This window comes from Natrix helvetica (assembly GCF_964273705.1).
Source record: "Natrix helvetica genome assembly, chromosome: 5".
NCBI classification, from domain to species: Eukaryota; Metazoa; Chordata; class Lepidosauria; order Squamata; family Natricidae; genus Natrix; species Natrix helvetica.
In genome coordinates, this window is record NC_138551.1 from 10,277,295 (window position 1) to 10,302,610 (window position 25,316).

The 25,316-nt window shown below is 43.7% G+C and overlaps 1 protein-coding gene across 1 annotated transcript; it reads left to right on the top strand.

Annotated features, from left to right (window-relative positions):
- Window positions 1-8,021: 8,021 nt before the first annotated feature.
- On the top strand, window positions 8,022-20,983 carry LOC309392429 (fetuin-B-like). Its single transcript, XM_081953637.1, has 7 exons — window positions 8,022-8,302; window positions 9,626-9,733; window positions 11,331-11,418; window positions 14,857-15,011; window positions 16,637-16,750; window positions 20,039-20,128; window positions 20,500-20,983. The coding sequence occupies exons 1-7, from the start codon at window positions 8,090-8,092 to the stop codon at window positions 20,794-20,796; spliced, it is 1,065 nt and encodes a 354-aa protein (XP_081809763.1). The 5' UTR covers window positions 8,022-8,089; the 3' UTR covers window positions 20,797-20,983.
- Window positions 20,984-25,316: the final 4,333 nt, after the last annotated feature.

A 25,316-nucleotide genomic window follows, 5' to 3' on the forward strand; every position in this document is an offset into this window, starting at 1 on the left:
AATCAAGATCACGTGAAGTGTTAATACCACTTTATAATGCCTTGGTAAGGCCACACTTGGAATACTGCATTCAGTTCCGGTCGCCACGATGTAAAAAAGATGTGGAGACTCTAGAAAGAGTGCAGAGAAGAGCAACGAAAATGATTAGGGAACTGGAGACTAAAACATATGAAGAACGGTTGCAGAAACTGAGTATGTCTAGTTTAATGAAAAGGACTAGGGGAGGCATGATAGCAGTCTTCCAATATCTCAGGGGTTGCCACAAAGAAGAGGAAGTCAAACTATTCTCCAAGGCACCTGAGGGTAGAACAAGAAGCAATGGGTGGAAACTAATCAAGGAGAGAAGCAACTTAGAACTGAGGAGAAATTTCCTGACAGTTAGAACAATTGATCAGTGGAACAGCTTGCCTCCAGAAGTTGTGAATGCCCCAACACTGGAAGTCTTTAAGAAGATGTTGGATAGCCATTTGTCTGAAATGGTATAGGGTTTCCTACCTAGGCAGGGGGTTGGACTAGAAGACCTCCAAGGTCCCTTCCAACTCTGCTATTGTATTTTATGGGATTTGTTCATGTGTGCATCAGCTGGCCACTTGTGTGGCCTGGTTCCCCTCTCCCACCCCACCCCACCCAAGATGGGCCACCAAGCCCCAAAGGTTGGGGACCACTATTTTATAGGACTGGAGCAAAATTGGTTCCCTCCTCATTTTATTCTCTAGAAAAACCTACTTTATCTGATCCTCTGTGTCCATTCCGGGATGGGGCTTGATTAATGATCACCATTGGATTACACAAGACTAGGGGGAAAACTCACTCTGCCGGGAAATGATCACAAATGACAATCTCCCTGCTGCCAAGGTATACCTTTCTAATCTTTGCCTCACAGGTTGAAGTTGAAAGATGAGAGGTGCCTGCCTAGGCAGGGAGTTGGACTAGAAGACCTCCAAGGTCCTTTCCAACTCTGCTATTGTATTGTATTGTCTGTATGTATGTACGGTATATTTGTTCCAGCATAGCTCTGGAACACCTCAAGCAATTTCAAACAAACTTGGTACACAGATGACTTACCTTTGTGCGCTCCCGCTACCGAACCGGTAGTGAAGAAAATAGAATACCATCTCTGAGCACCACTAACTGACTATACTGGCTAATAAACTAGGAAAATAGAGAAATGGAAAGAGGCATGTGTGAGTGCGTGCACTTTGCAGTTAACTACATAACATCTCTACTTTCTAATATCAGAGAATCTGTCTGTTGCATGGCCCATGAAATTGCTACTCTGTTTGCTAACACCAGACCTACAACAAAACAAATATCCCTTTGAACTTCTGGAATTCACTTTTTATATCCGAGGATCTGTAGTTGCACAGACCATGTCAGCACTCTGTTTATCGTGGCACGCATCAAGCCAAGGCATGATCGTCCCTGAAGATTGCAACAGCGCAAGAAGAGAGGAGGATGAGGGGGTGGCGCTCGATCTAACCAATAAACATCGCAAAGAAGGCTACGTTTTGCCCTGTTTCACGTTGCTGATTCTCATGTGCGGCCGCCTTTCGTTTAGTGACTGTTCAAAGTTCCAACAGCCCTGAAAAAGAAGTGACGTACGACAGTTTTTCACAAGATTATTGAAGCATCCCCGTGGGCACGTGATCAAAATTTGGATGCTTGGCTACTGGTTCATATTTATGATGGTTGCAGCAATGACGTGCAGTCAGGGGAGGCAGGGGAGGCAGAGCCTCACCGCTCTCATCATGAAAATAAAAACAAATACTCCGGGAAGCCGTGAAAGTGGGTGGGAGAGGTGCACAGCTTGGTTTAGCCTCCCTGGACATCTCAGCAGCAGCCCCAAGTGTGCCGATCTCGCCATTTTTTGCATCGGACGAGCCCAAGATCCTTGCAAGGGGAATGGGACCACGTGTGTAGGCGGCTCCTCAATGCCAGCCTCAGATCAGCACAGCCGCGGTCCCCTTCATGTTGGCTTAGGAAGGAGGGGAATGGGACCACGTGTGCAGGGGAAGGGGATCGCGGCTGTTCTAATCTGAGGCTGTGCGCTGAGGAGCCGCCTGCACACGTGGTCCCATTCCTCTTGCAAGGATCCCGGGCTTGCCCGATGCAAAAAATGCCTAGGTAACATCATCAGTGCTAGAAAGGGGGGGGGGGGTAGGAGGCATTTCTCTTCTCAGAAATGTCTTCTCAGTGGAGCTGCGGCAGCCTGCCTGTACCTTTCTGACATTTCTGAGAAGAGAAACTTCTCTGTTTGGGCTGCGCCCGTGCGATCGGAGCAACCACGCGGTTTGATGATGTCACCAGCCTCACCAGTCATAAACCTCACCGCACGTCACTGGGTTGCAGTGTCCCGGGGTCATGTGATCGCCTTTTGTGACCTCTTGAGAAGCAAAATCAATGGAGAACTCAGATTCACTTAACAACCATGTTCCTAATTTAACAACTGCCACAGTTCCCTTAACAAGGGTTGCAATAAAAGTCGTCAAATGGGGCAAAACTCACTTAACAAATGTCTCACTTAGCGACAGAAAGTATTGCCTCAATTGGGGTCATACGTCGAGGACTACCTCCTGTACTCTGATTTAATGCAATCCCCAGGTAGTTTAGAATAGAATGAGCTGCAGGTATTCTAGTCCATCCCCTTGCTCAAGCACGAGAGCCTATACCTGTGATGGCGAACCTATGGCATGCTTGCCACAGGTGATATGCGGAGCCATATTTGTCAGCATGGCAACCCTCAGGTCTGGCGCGCACATACGCACCGGCCAGCCTTCTGGAGGGCCAAAGGAGGCTGTTTTCCTCCTCCCCGGGCTTTAGGAAAGCCTCCAAAATCTGGGTAGGGCAAAAAACAGGCCCAATGGACCACCGGAATTTCATTCCCGAACTTCCGGTTGGGCCGTTGGGCCGTTTTTCAGCCTCCCCAGGCTCCGTTGGCTTTTGTGAAGCCTGGGGAGGGCAAAAATGGTCTCCCCCGCCCCCCCAGGCTTTACGAAAGACTGCAAAAACTCCCCCAATAGAGGGCGCACATGCACAGGGTGGTCGTGCGTGCATTCACAGGGGGGGGAGAGGTTGTGCGCGCATGTGCAGATGGATGGGAAAAGGAAAAGGTTCGCCATCACTGACCTATACCATTTCAGATAAGTGACTGACTGTAGTCTCTTCTTAAAAACCTCCAGTGATGAAGTACCCATGATTTCTGGAGGAAACCTCTGCTCCACTGGTGAATTGTCCTGACTGTTAGGAAGCTTCTCCTTAATTCCAGGCTGTTTCTCTCCCAGATTAGTTTCTAACCATTGTTTCCTGTCCTGCTCTCTGGTGCTTTGGAGAATAATTTGACCCCCTCCTCTTTGTGGCAGCCCCTCAAATACTGGAATTTAGTCTCCTGACTATATTGTGCGATCGTTTTGGATGTACGTGTTTGCATCATTTGGGAGCTGTTTGGGGTTTTTTCGAAGCGTAACTTTTAGGGTAACCATCATTTCCAATATGTTACTAGTTGATTTAGCAAGTTCATAAACTTACCTGAAATAATTTATTTTGAAATGCGCTTAATGTTGAAGTGCAAAAACAAAAACCAGAAGCTGCTCTGAACACTACCTGGTATTTCTCCTGATAACACTAGAAACATAGACATACAAAACAACAGTAAGATAACTAAAATGATGCTGTCTCCTGGTCATCCAATCTTTTTGGCTAAACTGTTTAGACTGAACAGTAATAACTTTAGCATGTCTGGGAATCCTTCGTGCTCTTAGGATGGTTGTTTTCTTGCAGACATGCCCAACTAGGTAACTTCAGTGATAGGCACAAAAGATGTTACACCCCTTTTAAGCGGCCTGCACTGGTTGCCGGTTGTTTTCCGGGTGTGATTCAAGGTACTAATTATGACCTTTAAAGCGCTCCATGGCTTAGGCCCAGGGTACCAGCGAGACCACCTACTGCCACCGGTAGCTTCCCACCGTCCAGTACGATCCCATCGGCCAGACAGTGTCGGCTAGCGACCCCCAGGGGGAGAGCCTTCTCTGTGGGAGCGCCTTCCCTCTGGAATGAGCTGCCCCCGGAGCTTCGCATAATCCCCGACCTCCGGTCCTTCTGACGCACCCTAAAAAGTTGGTTTTTCCAGCAAGCCGGCCTGGCCCTAACAGAATAAAATAAATGATTGATGTAATTGTTAATTTTAATCTAATTTTTAAAATGTTATTGTTCATATTAATCGGGTTTGTTTTTGGATACTCTATCTAATTTCTTTTTTAACTTTTGTAATATGTTTTTTTTTAATGTTGTAAGCCGCCCTGAGTCCTTTGGGAGAAGAGCGGCATATAAATCCAACAAATAAACAAACAATCAAACATAGTTGGGTTATGAAATATCTGAAAGAAAACAACCAAGTTCTGAGAGCACCAAGGACTCCGCTGTTCAACACTGAGGTACATACAGTACATTCTTTTCTCTTGGAACAAACTGGACTTGGCCAGTCTCCCTCATATAACCTCCCATAATTCAGTCTCCCTATTCCTGCCGCTTGCAGTTCTGGACTCCACAACTCAAGGATTTCTTCCCAGTTCTTCTGTGGTCTCCATTCTTCCCTCAGATGCCAATGGCATGTGAGTTTCAAGTCATTTTTTAAAAAAGAGACTTTTCCTCAAAACCTATTCTTCTTACCGCAGCCTTTCAGGACAATATAGGTTCCCAAGAGAGGTGTTGACCAGCTCCAACGGCTACCTTCCTTCAGAAAACAATAAAACAATGGAATCCATCGTGTCCCACCTCTTCCTCTTTCCTTCCTTCCTTCCTTTCTCCCACCCTCCCTCATTCATTCATTCCTAAAATAAAACCTGGGCGTAAATTTTGTATCTGCTGTTTTCAGGTTGGTTGTTTTATTGGAACAGTTGTGTTAAACTATTTATATTATTTCCTCAAAGTGGTAATTTGAAAGACCTGGTTAGGAGAAAGATACTGTTCACAGTGTCATAGAAGGATGAAGTATTCTGAGAATTGCCCAGAAGGAAGTTGAGGTAAAGGTTCCCCTTACACATACGTGCTAGTCATTCCCGACTCTAGGGGGCAGTGCTCATCTCCATTTCTAAGCCAGAGAGCCAGCGCTGTCTGATGACAATTCTGTGGTCATGTGACATGGCATGACTAAATGCGGAAGGCGCACAGAACGCTGTTACCTTCCCACCAAAGGTGGTTCCTGTTAGATTGGGTAATGGATAGGCACACACAAGCTTATCGGTAACAACAGCTCTTTATTAAGTACAACAAGTGAGAACAATCCAGCCAAGGTTGAGTCTGACAGCAGCTCTTTTATAGGGAGCTGTCAGGCCTTTCGACCAATAAGATTAAACCTCTGTTCCCGCCGGAACAGAGGACCTTGGTGGAAACCACTGTAGTTAGAACAAGTATCTATTTTTCTACTTGCATTTTTTACATGCTTTCAAACTGCTGGGCTGGCAGAAGCTGGGACAAGTAATGGGAGCTCACTCCGTTAGGCAGCGCTAGGGATTTGAACCGCCAAACTGCCTACCTTTCTGATTGACAAGCTCATCGTCTTAGCCACTGAGCCACAGCGTCCCCAAGTTGAGCTTAGAATGGTTCAAAATTACGATGAAGCCCCAAATCTACCGTACTTATGCCCTGATTTCAGGGTTAACAGACTTTGCATCATTCCACACATATATGATCACAATTTTTGATTTTCTTTTTACTATTTTTCAGCATTTCTGGCCCCCCAAAAATGCATCTGCGGTTCACTTAATACTCTTAGCATTTGCCTAATGGCTACCACAAAAAGGTCATAAAATCAGGTCTAGTCACATGGTGATTTGCTTAATGACTCAACAATTTACAACCATAACTCCAGGCTCAATTATGGTTCTGAGCTGAGGAGTAACCATCATAACTTTGGAGGCATTGTTTTTCAACAACCTTGACATTGCATATGTACCTGTTGTGGCCCAGCAGGATCCGGTTGAGCTGCTGATCGACTCGGATAGTGAGGGATCATTTGAGTCTGCTCTGGACGATGTGGAGGACCCTGTGCAGGGTTCAGACTCAGAGCAGGGACCAGAGGGACTGGTTGGCCACCAGGAGGCACCTGAGGCATGGAGCAGTGGGGAGGATCAAAGGCAGTTTGTCCCTGATGCTAGAGTGAGAAGGGCTGAGAAACGAAAGCAGCAATTATGTGGGCAGACTCATAGAAGGTGATTAAGCACAGGTGGTTGTGGATTGCCCCCTCCCAAGAGATCTTATAGGTGAGGCGTTGGGAGGTGACATTTGCAGGAAACAACCGTTCAAATTAGTAGTTAAGAAAATCTATGTCTTATAGCCATGTTTGATTCGTTGGGAATATCTGGGTTGTTTTTCTTGTACGTGAGTTATCTGGGCCCTCAGCCAAAGGGTTTGTTATCTTGGCAATTAAACAGTGGCAAACAGCCAAGCCTGTGTTCTGCCTTGTTCACAGGCGTGGAGAGAGGAGGGGTCAGAACATGTACCCAACCCTTTCTGATCATTACTGTTCATAAGGCACCCCCTAATTTTAACCTAAATTTAAACAACATTGAATATAGATTGAATTGAGAAATCATGTCAGGAGCAGAGTCTTCAATTGCCTCTCAATTCAGTACCACAAACTGCATTGTACTAGTTCATGATAAGCTAGTAATCTGGAAAATACAGAACTTGGGAGTGGAGAGATAAAGACAAATGTCTAGTTTGCCTTCGTATCTATGGATATCTTGTGATTGCCACCCTCACAGTCTCAGACATTTTGCAGTGAACATATCAACCATTTTCTGATCAGTCACAACCACAATGTCATATTATTGCTAACAATGCCTTGGTAAGGCCACACTTGGAATACTGCATTCAGTTTTGGTTGCCACAATGTAAAAAAGATGTGGAGACTCTAGAAAGAGTGCAGAGAAGAGCAACAAAGATGATTAGGGGACTGGAGACTAAAACATATGAGGAACGGCTGCAAAAACTGGGTATGTCTAGTTTAATTAAAAGAAGGACTAGGGGAGACATGAGAGCAATCTTCCAATATCTCAGGGGTTGCCCCAAAAGAGGGAGTCAAACTATTCTCCAAGGCACCTGAGTGTAGAACAAGAAGCAATGGGTGTAAACTAATCAAGGAGAGAAGCAACTTAGAACTGAGGAGAAACTTCCTGACAGTTAGAACAATTAATCAGTGGAACAGCTTGACTCTAGAAGTTGTGAATGCTCCAACAATGGACGTTTTTAAGAAGATGTTGGATAAGCATTTGTCTGAAATGGTATAGGGTTTCCTGCCTAGGCAGGGGGTTGGAAGAAGACCTCCAAGGTCCCTTCCAACTCTGCTATTCTATTCTAATATGCACAGTATCAAAAAATATGTGCTGGTCATTGTTGTTGTTACTTGCAAAGTCGTGGTTGACCCATCGCGACCCTGTGGACAATGTTCCTCCAGACCTTCCTGTCCTCTACCATCCTCTGGAGTCCATTTAAGCTCACGCCGACTGCTTCTGTGACTCCATCCATCCACCTCATTCTCTGTCGTCCCCTTCTTCTCTTGCCCTCCATCTTTCCCAGCATTAGGCTCTTCTCTGGGGAGTCCTTCCTTCTCATTAGATGGCCAATGGTGCTGGTCATACCTATAATTTATAAACATGCTTTCAATATTTTGCTAGTATTTATGGCCCGCCTAGAAACATCATGCGGAGTCCACTTGAGTAAGGCAGCCAATACATTTAAGTTTGTTTAAAAAATCTTGATTAAATGAAAGTGCATCCATTTAGGCATAAGGTCAACGTGAATGTCTACTTTTACAGAAGAATTGCAGGGAGGAAGGGAGGTCTTTTTCTGCAGTAAAACTTATTTTAATCCAAAAACATTAGATGAACCTTAGATGAGCATCCCCCTGCCAAGCTGCGTATTATACAATCATTGCCACATAGTTTGAAGTTTAAAGGTAAGGGACACCAGGCGGTAGAAGGACAAATATTAGCTATTGATTTCAAAGTATATATAGAAAGGCAGAGCTCTGTCACAGCCTTGGTCTCCAGTTGTAGTTGCTGCCTTCTGTGATTGTGCAAAAAATTCCAGAATGGCCCTTTTAATTTCATTCTTAATTGGGATACAGCTGTTTCACGCAGCGGCTTCCGTTCCACTTCTGTACACTCAGTTTCTGGGTGTACCATGCAACTCTTCAGAGATAAAGATTGCTGCAGATGTGGCCCTCAACAAATTCAATAAAGATAAGACAGTAGGTTACGCTCTTGGCCTGCAACGCATTTTTGATGCCCACAAAATAATCGAGGTAAGATCTTCTCCTTCTACTGCCTTTTTTCTTTCCTTGCATTTAGCGCCAGCCATTCTGTTGTTGTTGTTGGGGCGTGGTGCTTCAATGGCTAAGATGCTCTGCTTGTCAATCAGAAAGGTCAGCAATTCGGCGGTTCAAATCCCTAGGGCCGCGTAATGGAATAAGCTCCTGTTACTTGTCCCAGCTTCTGTCAACCTAGCAGTTCGAAAGCATGTAAAAATGCAAGTAGAAAAATAGGGACCACCTTTGGTGGGATGGTAACAGCATTCCGTGCACCTTTGGCATTGAGTCATGCTGGCCACATGAACATGGCGCTGGGTCTTTGGCTTTGAAACGGAGATGATCACCGCCCCCTAGAGTCAGGAACAATTAGCACATATGTGCGAGGGGAATCTTTACCTTTACCTATTCTGTAGTCCAATCATGGTAGCACTAATGTATTTGAGCAGCGGGGGAAATCTACAAAATCACTTGATGGCACCCAAGAGATATAGCTGAGATTTGGTAGCCCTAATAAAAAGACATACTTGAAGCCACTTTACCATTAGACTATGTCAAGCAACTAGTATATATTCCCTGGCAGATCTTGTTATCGCTGATCATTTCCACCCTCTTTTTTAAAATGGGACATCTGTCCAAGACATTCTAAGATAGCCATTTGAGATCAGTTTCATGATAATAGATATTCACCCTTGCTAGGATTAAAATAAATGTTTTGCCACATGAAACAAACTATCTGGAGTAAACCATGATTCTGTGGACACTGGCTCTGTGATGACCTGTAGGTGGCACAAAAGCAACACAGCCAGAGAACAGGTCTAACTCCCCTTTATTGCTCCAACTTTGCTACCAAACGTCCCTCACATTTACTACAAGTCCTGGAGCAAAGCTCTCACATGCACCTCCAGCAGTTGAAGTCCACAAGTCTTAAAGTTGCCAAGTTTGGACACCCCTGCATTAGGCTATCTCGCAGCAGCTGGATTGCCCCCTCCTCCTTTCTCAATTCCTCCAGCCTCCTCCTTCCCAGTCCCGCTGCGAACAATACGGGGCGGATTTCTTAAGCCGGATTCTCCATCCTTTTCTAAAGCTCCGAGGGCGCCTGGCTCCTCCTTCACAGCCAAAGCTCTCACATGCACCTCCAGCAGCCTCTGGCTGCGAGAAGCCCAGTAAGCAAGGCTAGCCAAACAGTAACCAGGGTCAGCAGTCCAGTTTACTCCCTCTGGAGTAAACGACCTTCTTTGCATTTTGATTTGAAGGTCACTTAATTTTCATCTAACTCTTCGTTCGACTCTTTTCAAAAGTTTCCTTTGTCTGCAACAGGGTGATGAATCTATTTACTTCCTCACTTTGGATGTGTTGGAAACCAAATGCCACGTCTTGAGTAAAAAATCGTGGAGAGAGTGCGAGTTTAGACATCCATACGAGACTGTAAGTAATCGACCTCCATATTTAAAGAACTATCAGCAGGGTATGGAAAAAAGTTAAATCTGGGTTTTGAAACTTATTTTTATTTTATTTTATTCGTTTGTCAAACATGTATAAGATAGCAGGTATACATAGAAACATGAATATGAACAAAAGAAATGAATACAAATAAATGGGGACAGTAGGACAGGGACGTTAGGCACGCCGGTGCGCTTATGCACCCCCCCTTTACCGACCTCTTAGGAATGGGGTGAGGTCCACAGTAGACAGTTTGAGGTTGAAGCTTTGGGGGGTTTGAGGATGTAACAATGGAGTCAGGGAGAGCATTCCAGGCATTGACCACTCTGTTGCTGAAGTCGTATTTTCTGCAATCAAGTTTGGAGCGGTTTACCTTCGATTGTTTGCCCATGTATTATTGAGGTTGAAGGTGAAGAGGTCGTTGACAGGTAAGACGTTGTAGCAGACAATTTTGTGTACTATGCTTAAGTCAGACCTTAGTCGGCATAGTTTTAGGTTGTCCAAGCCCAAAATTTCAAGTCTGGTGGCATAGGGGAATTCTATTGTGAGTAGAGAAGTGGAGTACTCTTCTCGTGAAATACCTCTGGACCTGCTCAATCGATTAATGTCTGATATACAGTGTGGATTCCAGGCAGATGAGCTGTATTCAAGAATTGGTCTGGCAAAGGTTTTGTATGCCCTAGTTAAAACTTGTTTGCCAAGGAGGCTGAGGGAGTCACTCCACTCACTTGCCATGTGGTAACAAACATCTCTTTTGAGAACACTTTCACTACTTCTCCCTTGGCATTCTTGTGTTCATGATAGTTCCCTGCACTTAGTTGCCATTTTAAATCAATGGCATTGTACATGTGAATGTGCATTGGAAGGGAGGGAGACGAAGGGGTTCAACCCCAACTCACTGCAGGAACTCAAAAAATAGCTCATAATTTCTCTTGGCAGGCCAGTCCCGCTGTCCGAACAGCTCTTACATCTGGGAAAGGTCCTCCAAATATTTTATTCCGCAACTTAAACTGGTTCTTCCATTTCTGCACCCTGAAAGGAAAGGAAACAGTTCTTGGACTACTTCTTAATGAACCCCTTTTTGGTACCATGGGTGGCCACCTCTCCCCCCTCCCTCCCAGTTCTATGTCAAACAAAACATTCAAATCGCCTCCAAGGTTTTAATCTCAGGACTTGTGGGCATTTTTCTTCTCCTTTTCTGATACTTTGCCATCATTCTGAAGCCTTCTAAAATACTAATTTTCCAAGAGAATACTTTTGGCCTTTGGCCTTTTAAGTTTGGTCTAAAGCAGGAAGTAGATCAGGTGGAATTGAGATCACGTCTGCTGGATCGATCATCTACGCTGCACGGATGAGCTCTTCCTAGTAACTCCTAATACATTCTGCAGTGCAATAAAAAGACAGTGAGGTTGTACAAAATCCCAGGAAGAAATGTGGATGCTGTAGAGGTGTAGAAAACATTATGGAAGGATAATGTAATTCTGAATCTAAGATGTGGAAAAGATGCACCTTTTGATTATGTGTCATGGAATCATTGGTAAAAGAAATGCAAACTAATGCAAGCTACTTTCTCTTGTTTTAGATCTTTGGCCAATGCAGAGTAATAATTAGAATCAACTGGAATACAAATGATTTGTTCATGCACAGAACTGACTGCATTTTATTCCCTCGTATGTATTTTCCATGTTTGTTGCATGTAAATTTGCAAAAAAATATCTATCCGAGCACTTATATCTTGCAATTGTAGTTTTACAGATATCCCCAACGAAGTTTTAAAAGTAGATTCAGAAGCCGCAAAATTAAATTTTAAAGTTTCATTCATGCGGGTATTTTAGGCTACACCTGCAATTTTATTTTATTCCGTTTCTCAACCACAGTTACAGTTTGGCCCAATTTCCTTTTCTATATATTTTTAATTGCAAAATTATGCATTTTTCATATACTTTTTTTCTGTGTGCACTTTCTACCAGCATTTTATTTCTTAGTATAGGATATTATTTTGTAAAACTTAACAAGAACTGTTGTTATAAGCTTACATTAGCTTTGACAAGTTGTTTCTCACTATAGATTATTTTACTTCCTTGTGTCATATTGTAATTTTCTAAAAGCGACCTTCCATAATAAATTTAGGAGTACAAATGTTGGGAAGAAGCATGAACTTTGAAAAATGAGCAGAAATTGCTAAGCAACTAATACATATTCTAGTTTCTTAGCTAGGCTTTAAAATGGTTACTTGATTACATCTCAGTCTGTTTTGCAAAACAACCAGCTTTGATTCATTTGCAATTCAGTACATGAGAACCTTGGCAATTCATGCATGGTTCAAGCTTTACCAACATGGCTTTGTCAGCGAGAAAGTGAATTGTGTGAGCTAGAAGTCATTTCCAAAGTATTCTGAACTTTAGCTAAAGAGGCACCTCCTTCACCAGGCGTTAATCTATAATGGATTAAAAGTTACTTCAGCCTTGGCATATTCATTATCAAATGTTATTATGTTCTAGAACAGGGGTCTCCAACCATGGCAACTTTAAGCCCATTGGACTTCAACTTCCAGAATTTCCCAGACAGCAAGCCAGCAAGCCAGCAAGCCAGCAAGCCAGCAAGCCAGCAAGCCAGCAAGCCAGCAAGCCAGCAAGCCAGGGAATTCTGGGAGTTGAAGTCCGCCGGGCTTAAAGTTACGATGGTTGGAGACCCCTGTTCTAGAATGTCATTCAATCATAAGAGAAAACAGTCTTCCAGATTGACAGCCAATTTACTGTGGTGACTTTGGCATCCAGCTAGAAACTGGGAAATAGAATGGGAATTCTATTCCTGCCTTCCCCCATGAAGCCAGCAGTAGCCTTGGATCGGTCACTTTCTCTCAGCCCTAAGAAGGAGATAATGGGAAGCCACTTCTGAAAAAAAACTTTGACAAGAAAATTGCAGGGGCTTATCCAGGAAATCTCCAGGAATCAGACACAATTAAACAGAAGGGAAAAAGAATCTGAACTGAGTTTGCTTTTGGAGTCCAATACTGATTGGCACAAGGAGTCAGAGATAGCATTAGGTAACAACCATTTACAAGCAAAGCCACCAAGCTGAGAGAGCACCAAGGACTCCCCAATCCAACCCTGAGCTATAGGTATTCTCTTCTATTGGTTCCTGCCTTCAGATTTGTACCCTTCCCAAAGATAGAGCAGAGCAGAGTAAAGCAGGGCAAGGCAAGGCAAGGCAGGACTAGGACTAGGACTAGGACTAGGACTAGGGATAGAGTAGAGTAGAGTAGAGTAGAGTAGAGTAGAGTAGAGTAGAATAGAATAGAATAGAATAGAATAGAATAGAATAGAATAGAATAGAATAGAATAGAATAGAATAGAATAGAATAGAATAGAATAGAATAGAATAGAATAGAATAGAATAGAATAGAATAGAATAGAATAGAATAGAATTCTTTATTAGCCAAGTGTGATTGGACACACAAGGAATTTGTCTTTGGTGTATATGCTCTCAGTTCGCATAAAAAGACAAGATACGTTCAGGTACAACACTTAATGATAGTCATAGGGCACAAATAAGAAATCTGGAAACAATAAATATCAATATAAATCGTAAGGATACAAGCAACAAAGTTACAGCCCTGTAGTCGTAAGTGGGAGGAGATGGGTGATAGGAACGATGAGAAGACTAATAGTAATAGTAATGCAGCCTTAGTGAATAGTTTAACAATGGTGAGGGAATTATTTATTTAGCAGAGTGATGGCGTTCAGGAAAAAAACTGTTCTTGTGTGTAGTTGTTCCGGTGTGCAATGCTCTATAGCATCCTTTTGAGGGTAGGAGTTGAAACAATTTATGTCCAGGATACAAGTTTATAGTTATAGTTGTTTATAGTTTATTTAATTTATAGATCGCCCCCTCTCCCCGTAGGGACTCAGGGCGGTGTACAGACCATTCATAATCAAAACAACAGAAAATAACATAAGACATAGAGCAGAAACAACACACACACACTGTCTGTATATAAAACCCCAAAACCAATTTAAATAATTAAAAACAATTATAAAACCCATTTAAAACCCCAATATAAAATTTAAAAAGCCATCCAGGAAAGTTAGTAATAGATGTTAAATACAGTTATGATTATAATTATAATTAGGCCAGACCAGCTACTCGAAACAGGTGGGTCTTGAGTTTCTTGCGGAAGGAGCGGAGATCAGAGGTGGTTCTAATATCGGGGGGGGAGGTCGTTCCAGAGGGTTGGGCCCATCACAGAGAAGGCCCTATTCCTAGGCACCGCCCGCCCGCACTGTTTAGCGGATGGTACCCGGAGGAGGCCCTCTCTGTGAGAGCAGATTGGTCGCAGGGATGTATGGGGTAGAATGCGATCCCGCAAATAACTAGGTCCCGAGCCATGGAGCGCTTTGAAGATGACGATCAACACCTTGAAACGCACCCGAAAGGCCACAGGTAGCCAGTGCAGCTCGCGCAGGAAAGGTGTTACATGGGAGTACCTAGTACTCCCCATAATAACCCGCACGGCTGCATTCTGGACCAGCTGGAGCCTTCGGGTGCATCCCAAGGGGAGCCCCATGTAGAGAGCGAGAACTACAAGGGGTCTGTAGTTATTTTCACAGTCCTCTTTTTGACTTGTGCAGTGTACAGGTCCTCAATGAAAGGCAGGTTGGGAGTAATTGTTTTTTTTCTGCAGTTCTAATTCTCCCCTGAAGTCTGTGTCTGTCTTGTTGGGTTGCAGAACCAAACTAGACAGTTATGGTTCCAAACCAGCAGATAACAGACTCAATAATTCCTCCGTAGAACTGAATCAGCAGATCCTTCGGCAGTTTGAGCTTCCAGAGCTGGCGCAGAAAGAACATTCTTTGTTGTGCTTTTTTGATGACTTTTTTGATGTTAGGTGTCCATTTTAGATTAGAACCAAGCTTCACTGGTTCTGTACAATTGTGTCAAGTTGCAAAACAATTACGACCCTAGCTAAAAACAGCTTGGAGAAAGATGCTAAATTTTCAAGCTGATAAAAGCTTTCAGTTTTCAGGTCATTGAAACATGCAAGCTCATACTGTATTTCAAATGCCTTGTCTCAACTTTTAAAATGATACTTTTTTCCCCCTCTAAAGATTCTAATCCTCCTTGCCCTGGCTGTCCAATTCGCCAAGATCCTTCTGAAGAGAGATTTCAGGAAATAGCAAGAAAAAGCCTGGCCAAATTCAATGCTGAAAATGAACATGATCATTATTTTGCCATTGTTAAGGTCACCAAAGCAACTTCACAGGTAAAACTGAGGTGGAATATTTTTGAGCAAGAATTCAGATTCAAACCTTTATTGTCAGAGTACAGAATACACCCCCCCAACCCAATATACCCCCACCCAACCCAACCCAATACAACTCACAGTAAAAGACAGTAAAACCCCTAACCCAGTGAATCAGTGGTGAAATTCAATTTTTTTTACTACTGGTTCGGTGGGTGTGGCTTAGTGGACGTGGCAGGGGAAGGATACCCCAAAATCCCCATTCCCTCCCCACTCCTGGGGGAAGGATATTTGAAAGTCTCCATTCCCACCTCATTCTGGGCCAGTCAGAGGTGGTATTTGCCGGTTCTCCAAACTACTCAAAATTTCCACTACTGGTTCTCCAGAACCTGTCAGAACCGGCTGAATTTCACCCCTGCAGTGAATCCTACTCACACACACACACACAATCCTACTGCACCATGTGAACTTATTGCACATTGCACCAGCCCTGCAGGTCAATTGTACTATGTTGTCGTAAAGTTATTTCCCATTCAGAAGTCTGAAAACTGTTCTTCAGCCTGTTTGTGCGGCTGTCTATGCTTCTATATCTCCTTCCCAATGGCAGGAGAATAAAGAAGGGCTAACCAGGGTGTGAGTCGTCCCTGAGGATTTTCCTCACTCTTATAAGGCAGAGAGCCCTAGCGATGTCATCTAGGGGTATCAGGAGAACTGCTCATGATGGTTTGTGCTGTGCTCACCACTCTCTGTAATGTCTTTCTATCCACGGCTGTCAAGCCGTGATACCACGCCGTAATGCAATGAGTGAGGACACTTTCTATTGTGGACCAGTAAAAGGAGGTCAGAGGTGGCTCAGTGGCTAAGATACTGAACTTGTCCATCAGAAAGATCAGCAGTTCGGCCGTCCGAATCCCTAGCGCTGCGTAATGGAGGGAACTCCCATTACTTGTCCCAGCTTCTGCCAACCTAGCAGTTCGAATGCACGTAAAAAATGCAAGTAGAAAAATAGGAACCACCTTTGGTGGGAAAGTAACAGCGTTCCGGGCGCCTTCAGCGTTTAGTCATGCTGGCCACATGACCACGGAGACGTCTTCAGACAGCGCTGGCTCTTTGGCTATGAAATGGAGATGAGTCAGGAACGACTAGCACATATGTGCGAGGGGAACCGTTACCTTTAAAAGGAGGTCAGAAAGCTGATGCTGTATCCTTGATTTGTGCAGAGACTGCTACAGTACCCAGGGTTTCTGCAAAATGTAAAAATGAAAAATAATAGAAATAATTCCAGCAGAGGGCAGTTGGTTTCTACATTATTACCAAAAGAAGTGAACAGATAGATTCTCAAAATCTGCAAAATCTAACTTAAAGAAAATGTTAATCTGCCAGGGAGTTTCCCGGAAACCTCCAATTTCCCACATGGATGGGACTCTGATCTTTCTACAATGTTACATTCCATTTGATTACGGAATGTATTTGTGTCCTCTTCTTGATAACAACATTTGACCTCCTACCAGTTCTCCTAGTGCTAAGAATCACGGGGCCTCTCTGTAAGACTTCAGGGTAATAAAGATTGATAGGGCATCCAAAATTATGAGGAACATTTCCTGCAGTCAATGTGACCTACTCTAAATGCTTATGACTTTCTGTAGGTGGTGTATGGTATTTTGGATGCTATAGAATTCACCATCCATGAGACCGCCTGTCGTAAAAGTACACCTGTGTCTGACCTCACTCAGTGCTCTCTCCTCCCATCTGAAACTGCAGTAAGTATTCACAATCTTGCATAAAACCTAGCTTGATATGATGATTCAATACATGTCTTCTAAAGAACCAAATTTTACACTGCTCATATCAGAACAGAACAGAACAACAGAGTTGGACTAGATGCCTTCTAGTCTAACCTCAGGCAGAAAACCCTATACCATTTCAGACAAATGATTATCCAATCTCTTCTTTAAAAACCCCTGTGATGGAGCAACACCCATAATTTCTGGAAAAATTCGTTCTACTGATTAATTGTTCTAATTGTCAGGAAATTTCTCCTTAGTTCTAGGTTGCTTCTCTCCTTGAGTAGTTTCCTATTTAATTCTTTTATCCATCAATGTGCTTTGTAGGTTAGCAAATGAAGAACAACTGGGAGGCAGATGTTCATATGAGCTACCGTGTTTCCCCCCAAATACGACAGGGTCTTATTTTCTTTTTACCTACAAAATATGGCTTGGGCTTTATTATGGGGGGAGGGTTTATTGTTTTGGGGTTGCTGGGCAGCTGCTCTCTTGCGAGCGGGCTCCCAAAGAGCCTGGCACAGCCTCATGGGCGAATGGCTGTGAACAGCCATGAAGCAACCACGCTCACGAGCAGCCACCCGGCAAACCTCCTTTGCAGCTGGGCACAGCGCCATTCACTGACCTAGGGGTATCGCCAAGCCACGTGAGCGCCTGTTCGCCGCCGCCCGGCTCCCGCGGCTTGGCGCCTTCCAAATGCCAGTGAATGGTGCTCTGCATGGCTGGAGAGGGGGTTGCGCGAGGGGCTGTTCCGCTCTCGCTCACCCGCCTCCCAGCCTCACGATGCATGGCCCAGCTCTCATTACGGAGCCAGGGCACCGCCGCCACCGCCGTCATCCCAGCCTGGCTTTTTCCACGGCTTCCAACCCGAGTCTTTCGGCAGTGGCCGCTCTGGGTGCACGCTTTATGGTTGTGGGCCAGCTGCCTGCAGAGCGTAGAACCATAGAGTGTGCACCCAGAGCGGCCACTGCCAAAAGACTCAGGTTGAAAGCTGCAGAAAAAGCCAGGCTGGGATGGCGGCGGCGGCAAAGGTGCCCTGGCTCCGTAATGAGAGCTGGGCCATGCATCATGAGGCTGGGAGGTGGGTGCGCACCCACCCTCTCCAGTCATGCAGAGTGCCATTCACTGGCATTTGGAAGGCGCCAAGCCGCGGGAGCCAGGCGGCGGCGAACAGGCGCTCACGCATCTTGGTGATACCCCTCTCCAACATCTTCTTAAAGACTTCCAGTGTTGGGGCATTCACAATTTCTGGAGGCAAGCTGTTCCACTGATTAATTGTTCTAACTGTCAGGAAATTTCTCCTCAGTTCTAAGTTGCTTCTCTCCTTGATTAGTTTCCACCCATTACTTCGTGTTCTACCCTCAGGTATCTTGGAGAATAGTTTGACTCCAGTGGTGGGTTCCTCCCGGATCGCACCGGATCGCGCGCGCTCCCTTTCAGCGCTCCACCTGGCTTGCGCGCTCCCTTCCGGCGCTGAAACCGGAAGTACAGTTTTGCCCGGCCCTGGCGAAGCAACGACGCCTGCCTGCGCTCCACCAGCTCGGCTGGGAACGGAGATGTTTCCTCAGCGGAGCGGAGCGCCTGAAAAGTCTTTTCAGGCGCTCCGCTCCGCTGAGGAAACATCTCCGTTCCCAGCCGAGCTGGTGGAGCGCAGGCAGGCGTCGTTGCTTCGCCAGGGGCGGGGCAAGACTGTACTTCCGGTTTCAGCGCCGGAAGGGAGCGCGCAAGCCAGGTGGAGTGCTGAAAGGGAGCGCGCAAGCCAGGTGGAGCGCTGAAAGGGAGCGCGCAAGCCAGGTGGAGCGCTGAAAGGGAGCGCGCGCGATCCGGTGCGATCCAGCAGGAACCCACCACTGTTTGACTCCCTCTTCTTTGTGGCAACCCCTGAGATATTGGAACACTGCTATCATGTCTCCCCTAGTCCTTCTTTTTATTAAGCTAAACATACCCAGTTCCTATGTTTTTATTCTATTGTAAGCCACTATAGTCACTCAGAACACTGAGATGGGTGGCATATAAATTTAATAAACAAATAAATAATGAACCACATTAAAGTCTCGGAAGATGCTAATATCTAAACCTGCTTTAAGACCATTACTTTTACCATTCAACCTAAGGACATATTCTACATGTCTTCCTTCTAGAAATGGAGAGCAGGGTTAGAGTCATGTTGGAATGGACATTGATAATGTTCTGGTCTAAACAAACTCCATTCCTAGCTGGAATAACCTTATCATCCCAAAAAACTGGCTCTCCAACCTTAAAGAAGACCTTAACAAATGAAGGAAGAAGTCGTTTCCAGTTAGTTTTCATCTGAATTCAGACATAGTAATTCATTATTTTCCAAGCCAACCCATGAACCATAAAGTTAGTTATCAATTTCTAAAATTTTACATGAGAATTCTACAATGATCAAAGAGTATATAATTATAAGGATTTAATTATTAATATACCAAAATTAATATCCGGAACACCAAAACGCATTTCATTTTCCGAAAATATTCTTGCTCCTGGAGAGAAAAGCTATGGGAAATCTAGACAGCATATTAAAAAGCAGAGACATCACCCTGCTAACAAAAGTGCAGGCTATGGAGGCCTTTGAACTGTGGTGCTGGAGAAGACTCCTGTGAGTCCCTTGGACTGCAAGGCGATCCAACCCGTCAGTCCTAGAGGAGATCAACCCTGACTGCTCTTTAGAAGGTCCTAAATCCTGAAGATGGAACTCAAATACTTTGGCCACCTAATGAGAAGGAAGGACTCCCCGGAGAAGAGCCTAATGCTGGGAAAGATGGAGGGCAAAAGAAGAAGGGGACGACAGAGAATGAGGTGGCTGGATGGAGTCATGAAGCAGTAGGAGTGAGCTTAAATGGACTCTGGGGGATGGTAGAGGACAGGAAGGCCTGGAGGAGCTTTGTGCATAGTGTCGCGATGGGTCGGACACGACTTTGCAACTAAGAACAATATTCTGGAAAATTGACTTCAAGAAATCCATAGAATGGTTTGATTACTATGCTAAGAAAGATTTTAAGATTGTAAGAAGCATAGCAGAAGAATTCAGCTTTCCCATGGAGGCTCCATCCCCTCTAATGGGACAACAGAAATGGTCATTCTGATGACAAATGGCATGTCAACCACAGGGAGAAATGGAGAAGGCCCTTTGATACAGAACATCTGATCAACCATACCCAGTGCTATCCCACTGCATATTAGAAATGGTGGCAGGTTAAATTTCTTGGATTTTGTTGATGAAAACTTTCTCCTTTCTCCTAGTTGAGAGGCCTGTGCAAAGGCTCTGTGATAGGCAGAGCGGATGAAGATCCCAAAACTGTCACTGCAAATTGCCAATTATTTCCACATCCGGTAAGTTCCTCGGACAGCTACCATCTGCAGAAAATATTTATCCCTGGGTTGTTAAGCGTAGTTTATTTTTTTAAAACACATTGACTGGAATTCACCCAGCAAACCAACAGATATCTCAGTTAGATAATAACTCAATAAATCGCGACTTAAGACCTGGCTTGATTAAACAGGCAGATGAAAATCTGCTCGTAAGGTTTTTGTGTGATGCCGTTGTTTTAATAACCATCTCTGTTATATTTTGATCTTAAATTCTGTCTAAAGGCTGTGGAGAGAAGAGGTTTATAAGACTTAAAATACAATAATGCAATGAAATGATTAGCAACAATTGAATGACATCAACTGCCTTTTCGGTATCTTTTGTCTAATTACAGTCCGAGTCTAAAGACCAAGAGCTACATTCCCATCATGTTAATTCCACAGAAACATCAGCAAAACAGAAGGAAGCAGAGGTACAGGCGGTCACCAATCGCCCTCCAAGCAAGCGTTCTGTGCAGGACGTTCAGGAGACAACTCCAACCTTCATCACCCCTCCTGTTTATCATTTGTCCAAGTCCTCCATTCCTTCCTTTCCCCAAGGGCTTACACAAGCAGCCTCATGCCCAGGTGAGGTTGCAATAGAGATTCCTGGTCTTCAACTAGTTTCACCACAAAAGGATGACAGTTCCTAAACAAAGAGTAATGTACAACACTGAAAACTTTATTCAGGAATCCTTCCCCCCACCCCCTCCTACCCTGCCTGTCTCCCTCCCTCCGTTCCTACCACAAGAACAGCAACTGCTTTTCTGCTCAAGAAAATATTAAAAACATTCGATAAAAGAAACTATTGGTGAAATATTTTATGAAATAATATTTTTTTTTTGCCACAGTTCTGTGTGTGTGGCTTGCTGGGTGTGGCTTGCTGGGCATGGGCCTGTGGTCATGTGACTGGGTGGGTGTGGCCAATTTAGCAGTCCATTTTGCCAGGGAGCAGGGGGTTAGACTAGATGACCTCTGAGGTCCCTTCCAGCCCTGGATTGTTGTGCTGTTTCAAAGCATCTTCTGAAGTTGCGTCTAGTGCCAGCCAGGTTTGTTAAGAAAACTTTTGTTTCTTTGTTTAAGAAACCACGCAACATGACATACATGTCTTGGTAGTGATTATTTCAAAAATCAGATGTATTCATTTGTTTCATTTATTCTTTTGAAACAAAGATGCAGCCTATGCAGAAGAGCCTGAGAGAATGCCAGGCATTTTTCTTGTTGTAAGGAGCAGAAAAATTAAGATCGCTAGTAGTTTTCAACGTTCTCACAAATATGTTTATAGTAGTTATGGACACCTGATTTCAGAGCTTGGAGAACATGCTCTTTGAATTTGGTAGTAGAAGTAATCTGACGTATAGGAATCCAAAGCATTTCTTTACCTCTCATAAGATGCCTAAAAATACAGCAAAGTAGATAATATTACAAAGTGCTAAGAAGCTATTCTGGCCAGGGTTTGCATGTTGGCTGGGGAATTCTGAGCATTGAAGTCCACACGTCCAACTAAGGTTGAAAAACACTGACTGAAACCACTGCTCCAAATCATGGCTTAGTGAGGTATCCCATTTATGACATCCCAGGGGAAAAAATCCTCTACATTTTTCTTGAATATGTGCAGTGAAGGAGACCCAAGATCTCTCTTGACCATTGGTTACCTAATATTGTTGCAAGTGCCCTCCATGAAGGGTTAATTCTGGAGATTTGGAAGCTTCTGCACCAATCATTCATTCATTCAATATATATCCCTCCATCACGGACATTCTCAGGACCTCAGAGAATAATGATGTAAGAATATATAAGAAAAGAAAAACATACTTGCAATGTAAAACTGTATCCTGTATACTCCTCCGCTGAAGTCAATGAACTTGTCATAGGAAGCCATTTTGAACCCACTGAACCTTGCGGGAGGTCATTTTGCAGGACCAGCCCAAAGGCCTAAAAACAAGGTCTCTGGGCTTCAGTCCACCCATCCTACCAAGAATGTTCTCCCACCTCAATCAAAGCAGTTGGGGAAAATGTGCTGGGCCGCTCCTGTCAGGGTTGCAAATAACACCCCCAACGAAAGAAGAGTCCGAGGCTTGAGGTTCCTCAAAGTTCCATTTTATTAGAGATGTCCTATTGGCACATCTGGGAAAACCCGAATCTGAAAGCTTCCAGGTTCTCCCCACCCAAAATAAAGTCCAAGTCCCTGCCCAGCACCCACATGTCCATCACATGGTCCAATCAATGCACCGTCCCAACTGGAGATGCCTCCCAGTCACACCATCGCAGCTGCAGAGCAAGGTGTCCTTGACCCTCTTAAGAAAAGAGTGTTATTATGGCTAGATGTCTCCTCAACTGCATACAATCCCCACCTCCCAGTTTCCCACATCACTAAATGTGGCAGCCCTAACAATCCAAAGTAAAAAATGGCTTCCAGGGCTGACAACTCTTCTGCAACTGACTGGAATTTAGTCTGGTTTCTCCCCATTTGCATCAGCAATGAGAAGCCTTCATTTCTTTTTAAAACATCTGGACCAGTGGTGGGATTCAAAACCTTTTACTGCAAAAGAAATTTGGATATAGATTGCAAATTGTGACATGGGAAAAAGACCTATAAATTTTATCAACAAACTTCCATTTAGGTTTTGTCATAAAGGGGTAATGTTTTATTTATTTATTATTTATTTATTTATTTATTTATTTATTTATTTATTTATTTATTTATTTATTTATTTATTTATTTATTTATTTATTTTGAGTGTGACGAGAAGAGTTGGGATATAAAGAGTAAATGACTTTTAGCTAATTATAATAACAACAAGGAAATGTTAATGGATATTGTTTAATAATATATACATGCTCTGGTCTTGGTAAAAGCAACTTGGATATAATATTCTAAACAGCGGGGGGGGGGAAGCTTAGAAACTTTTAAAACTGATTTTTACTTAGAATATGTCATAAAAGTGTAATGTTATTGGAGGGTTTTTGAAATAGCTAACAAGTGCCATTATGTGGTTGTGTTTTTAAGTATGAATAAGTTCAGGCAGAAGCACGTTCAAATAACTGCAGTCAAATGAGAGTTGTGATATATTGATGGTAAGATATATAAAGATTTTTGATTCAAAGTGTATAATCTATGATGAACTACAAGTAATGACTATGGAAGAAATGCACGAAAGTTATTTGTAACCAATCGACACGCTTTCTACAAGATGTATTGAAGATGATTCTTTATGTGTGTTTTTTTGTTTAATTAAAATTAAAAAAATTCTTTATTAAAAAAAAAACTTTTACTGCCAGTTCTGTGGCCGTGGCTTGGTAGGCATGGCATGGCTTGGTGGTTGTGGCTTGGTGGTCTTGGCAGGGGAAGGTTACTGCAAAATCCCCATTTCCTCTTGATCAGCTGGGACTCCAGAGGCAGAGAATAGAGGGGGGGGGTAGCCAGTGGTGGTATTTATCAGTTCTCCGAACTACTCAAAATTTCCACTACCGCTTCTCCAGAAGTGGTCAGAACCTGCTGAAAGCCACCTCTGATCTGGACTCTGGGAAAGATCATAGTTCTAACAGGATTTTCCTCTATGAAGGAAATATAAAATAAAATAAAAATAATGATAACCAGAAAGATTACCGGTAGCCCTCAATTTACAACAGTTTATTTAGTGGCTTTCAAAATTACACCAGCATTAAAAAAAAAAGGTGACATGACCATTTTTCACAGTTATGACCTTTGTAGCATCCTTGTGGACATGTGGTCAAAATTCAGATGCTTGGTCACTGACTCATATTTATGATTGTCAGAGTCCCAAGGTCATGTGGTCAAATTGTATTACCTTCTGACAAGCAAAATCAACGGGGAAGCCAGATTCATTTAACAACTGCGTTACTAACTTAACAAGTGCAGTGATTCACTGAACAGCTGTGACAAGAAAAGTTATAAAAATGGGGTAAAACTCACTTAAAAACTGTCTCGCTTAGCAACAGGAATTTTAGGCTCAATTGTGGATGTACTGTATGTTGAGGACTACCTGTATTGTAGCTCTAGTGGTGAGTCAACTCTACTGGGTCCTTTGTTGTTAGTTACGAAGGCGTGTCCCATCCATTGCGACCCCATGGATAACGTTCCTCCAGACCTTCCTGTCCTCTACCATCTTCTGGAGTCCATTTAAGCTCAATCCGACTCCTTCAGGGACTCCATCCAGCCACTTCCTTCTCTGCCGTCCCCTTCTTCTTTTGCCCTCCATCGTTCCCAGCATGAGGCTCTTCTCCAGTGAGTCCTTCCTTCTCATTAGGTGGCCAAAGTATTTGAGTTCCATCTTCAGGAACTGGCCTTCTAAATAGCGGTCAGGGTTGATCTCCTCTAGGACTGACGGGTTGGATCACCTTACAGTCCAAGGGACTCGCAGGAGTCTTCTCCAGCACCAGAGTTCAAAGACCTTGATTCATTGGCGCTCAGCCTTTCTTATGGTCCAGCTTTCACAGCTATACATTGCAACTGGGAAAACCACAGCCTTGACTATACGCACTTTTGTTGGCACGGGGATATCTCTGCTTTTTAGTATGCTGTCTAGATCTGTCATAGCTTTCCTCGTCAGGAGCAGGCGTCTGTTAATTTCTTGGCTGCAATCCCCATCTGCGGTGATCTTGGAGCCCAGGAAAATAAAATCTGTCACTATCTCCATTTCTTTGGATATTTGCCAGGAATTGAGAGGACCGAATGCCATGATCTTAGTTTTCTTCATGTTGAGTTTCAAGCCAACTTTTGCACTCTCCTCCTTCACCCACATCAAGAGGCTCTTTAGTTCCTCTTCACTTTCTGCCATTAGTGTGATATCATCTGCATATTTGATTGATATTTCTTATTTTTCATTGAAGACAAAGACAAACATAGCGTTCTGGTGCAGTGATTTAACCCAACAACTTAGTTGTTGCTTCGTGAGAGTCATCCTGCAAACCTATAGACTTCTAATCATTGACTTGGTGTTTATAATGTGTACGTTGAAGTTTAAAGGTGAGGGTCACTGTGAGATAGAAAAAACAAATATTAGCTATTGATTTAAAAGTATATAAAGATACGTAAAGATCTTTCCTAGCCATGTTCTCCCACCTTGGCTCCAGTTGCTGTCTTCTCTTATTCTTCAAATGTTTCCAAAATGTCTCTTTTGATTTCCTTCTTCATTGGCCTTCAGATGCT

Excerpts from the sequence above, each read along its gene's own strand:
- LOC309392429 (XM_081953637.1), top strand. The coding sequence starts at position 8,090 with ATGGCCCTTTTAATTTCATTCTTAATTGGGATACAGCTGTTTCACGCA. Across the intron at positions 9,734-11,330 it reads TTAGACATCCATACGAGACT|ATCTTTGGCCAATGCAGAGT; the intron begins GTAAGTAATCGA and ends CTCTTGTTTTAG. Across the intron at positions 16,751-20,038 it reads TCCTCCCATCTGAAACTGCA|TTGAGAGGCCTGTGCAAAGG; the intron begins GTAAGTATTCAC and ends CCTTTCTCCTAG.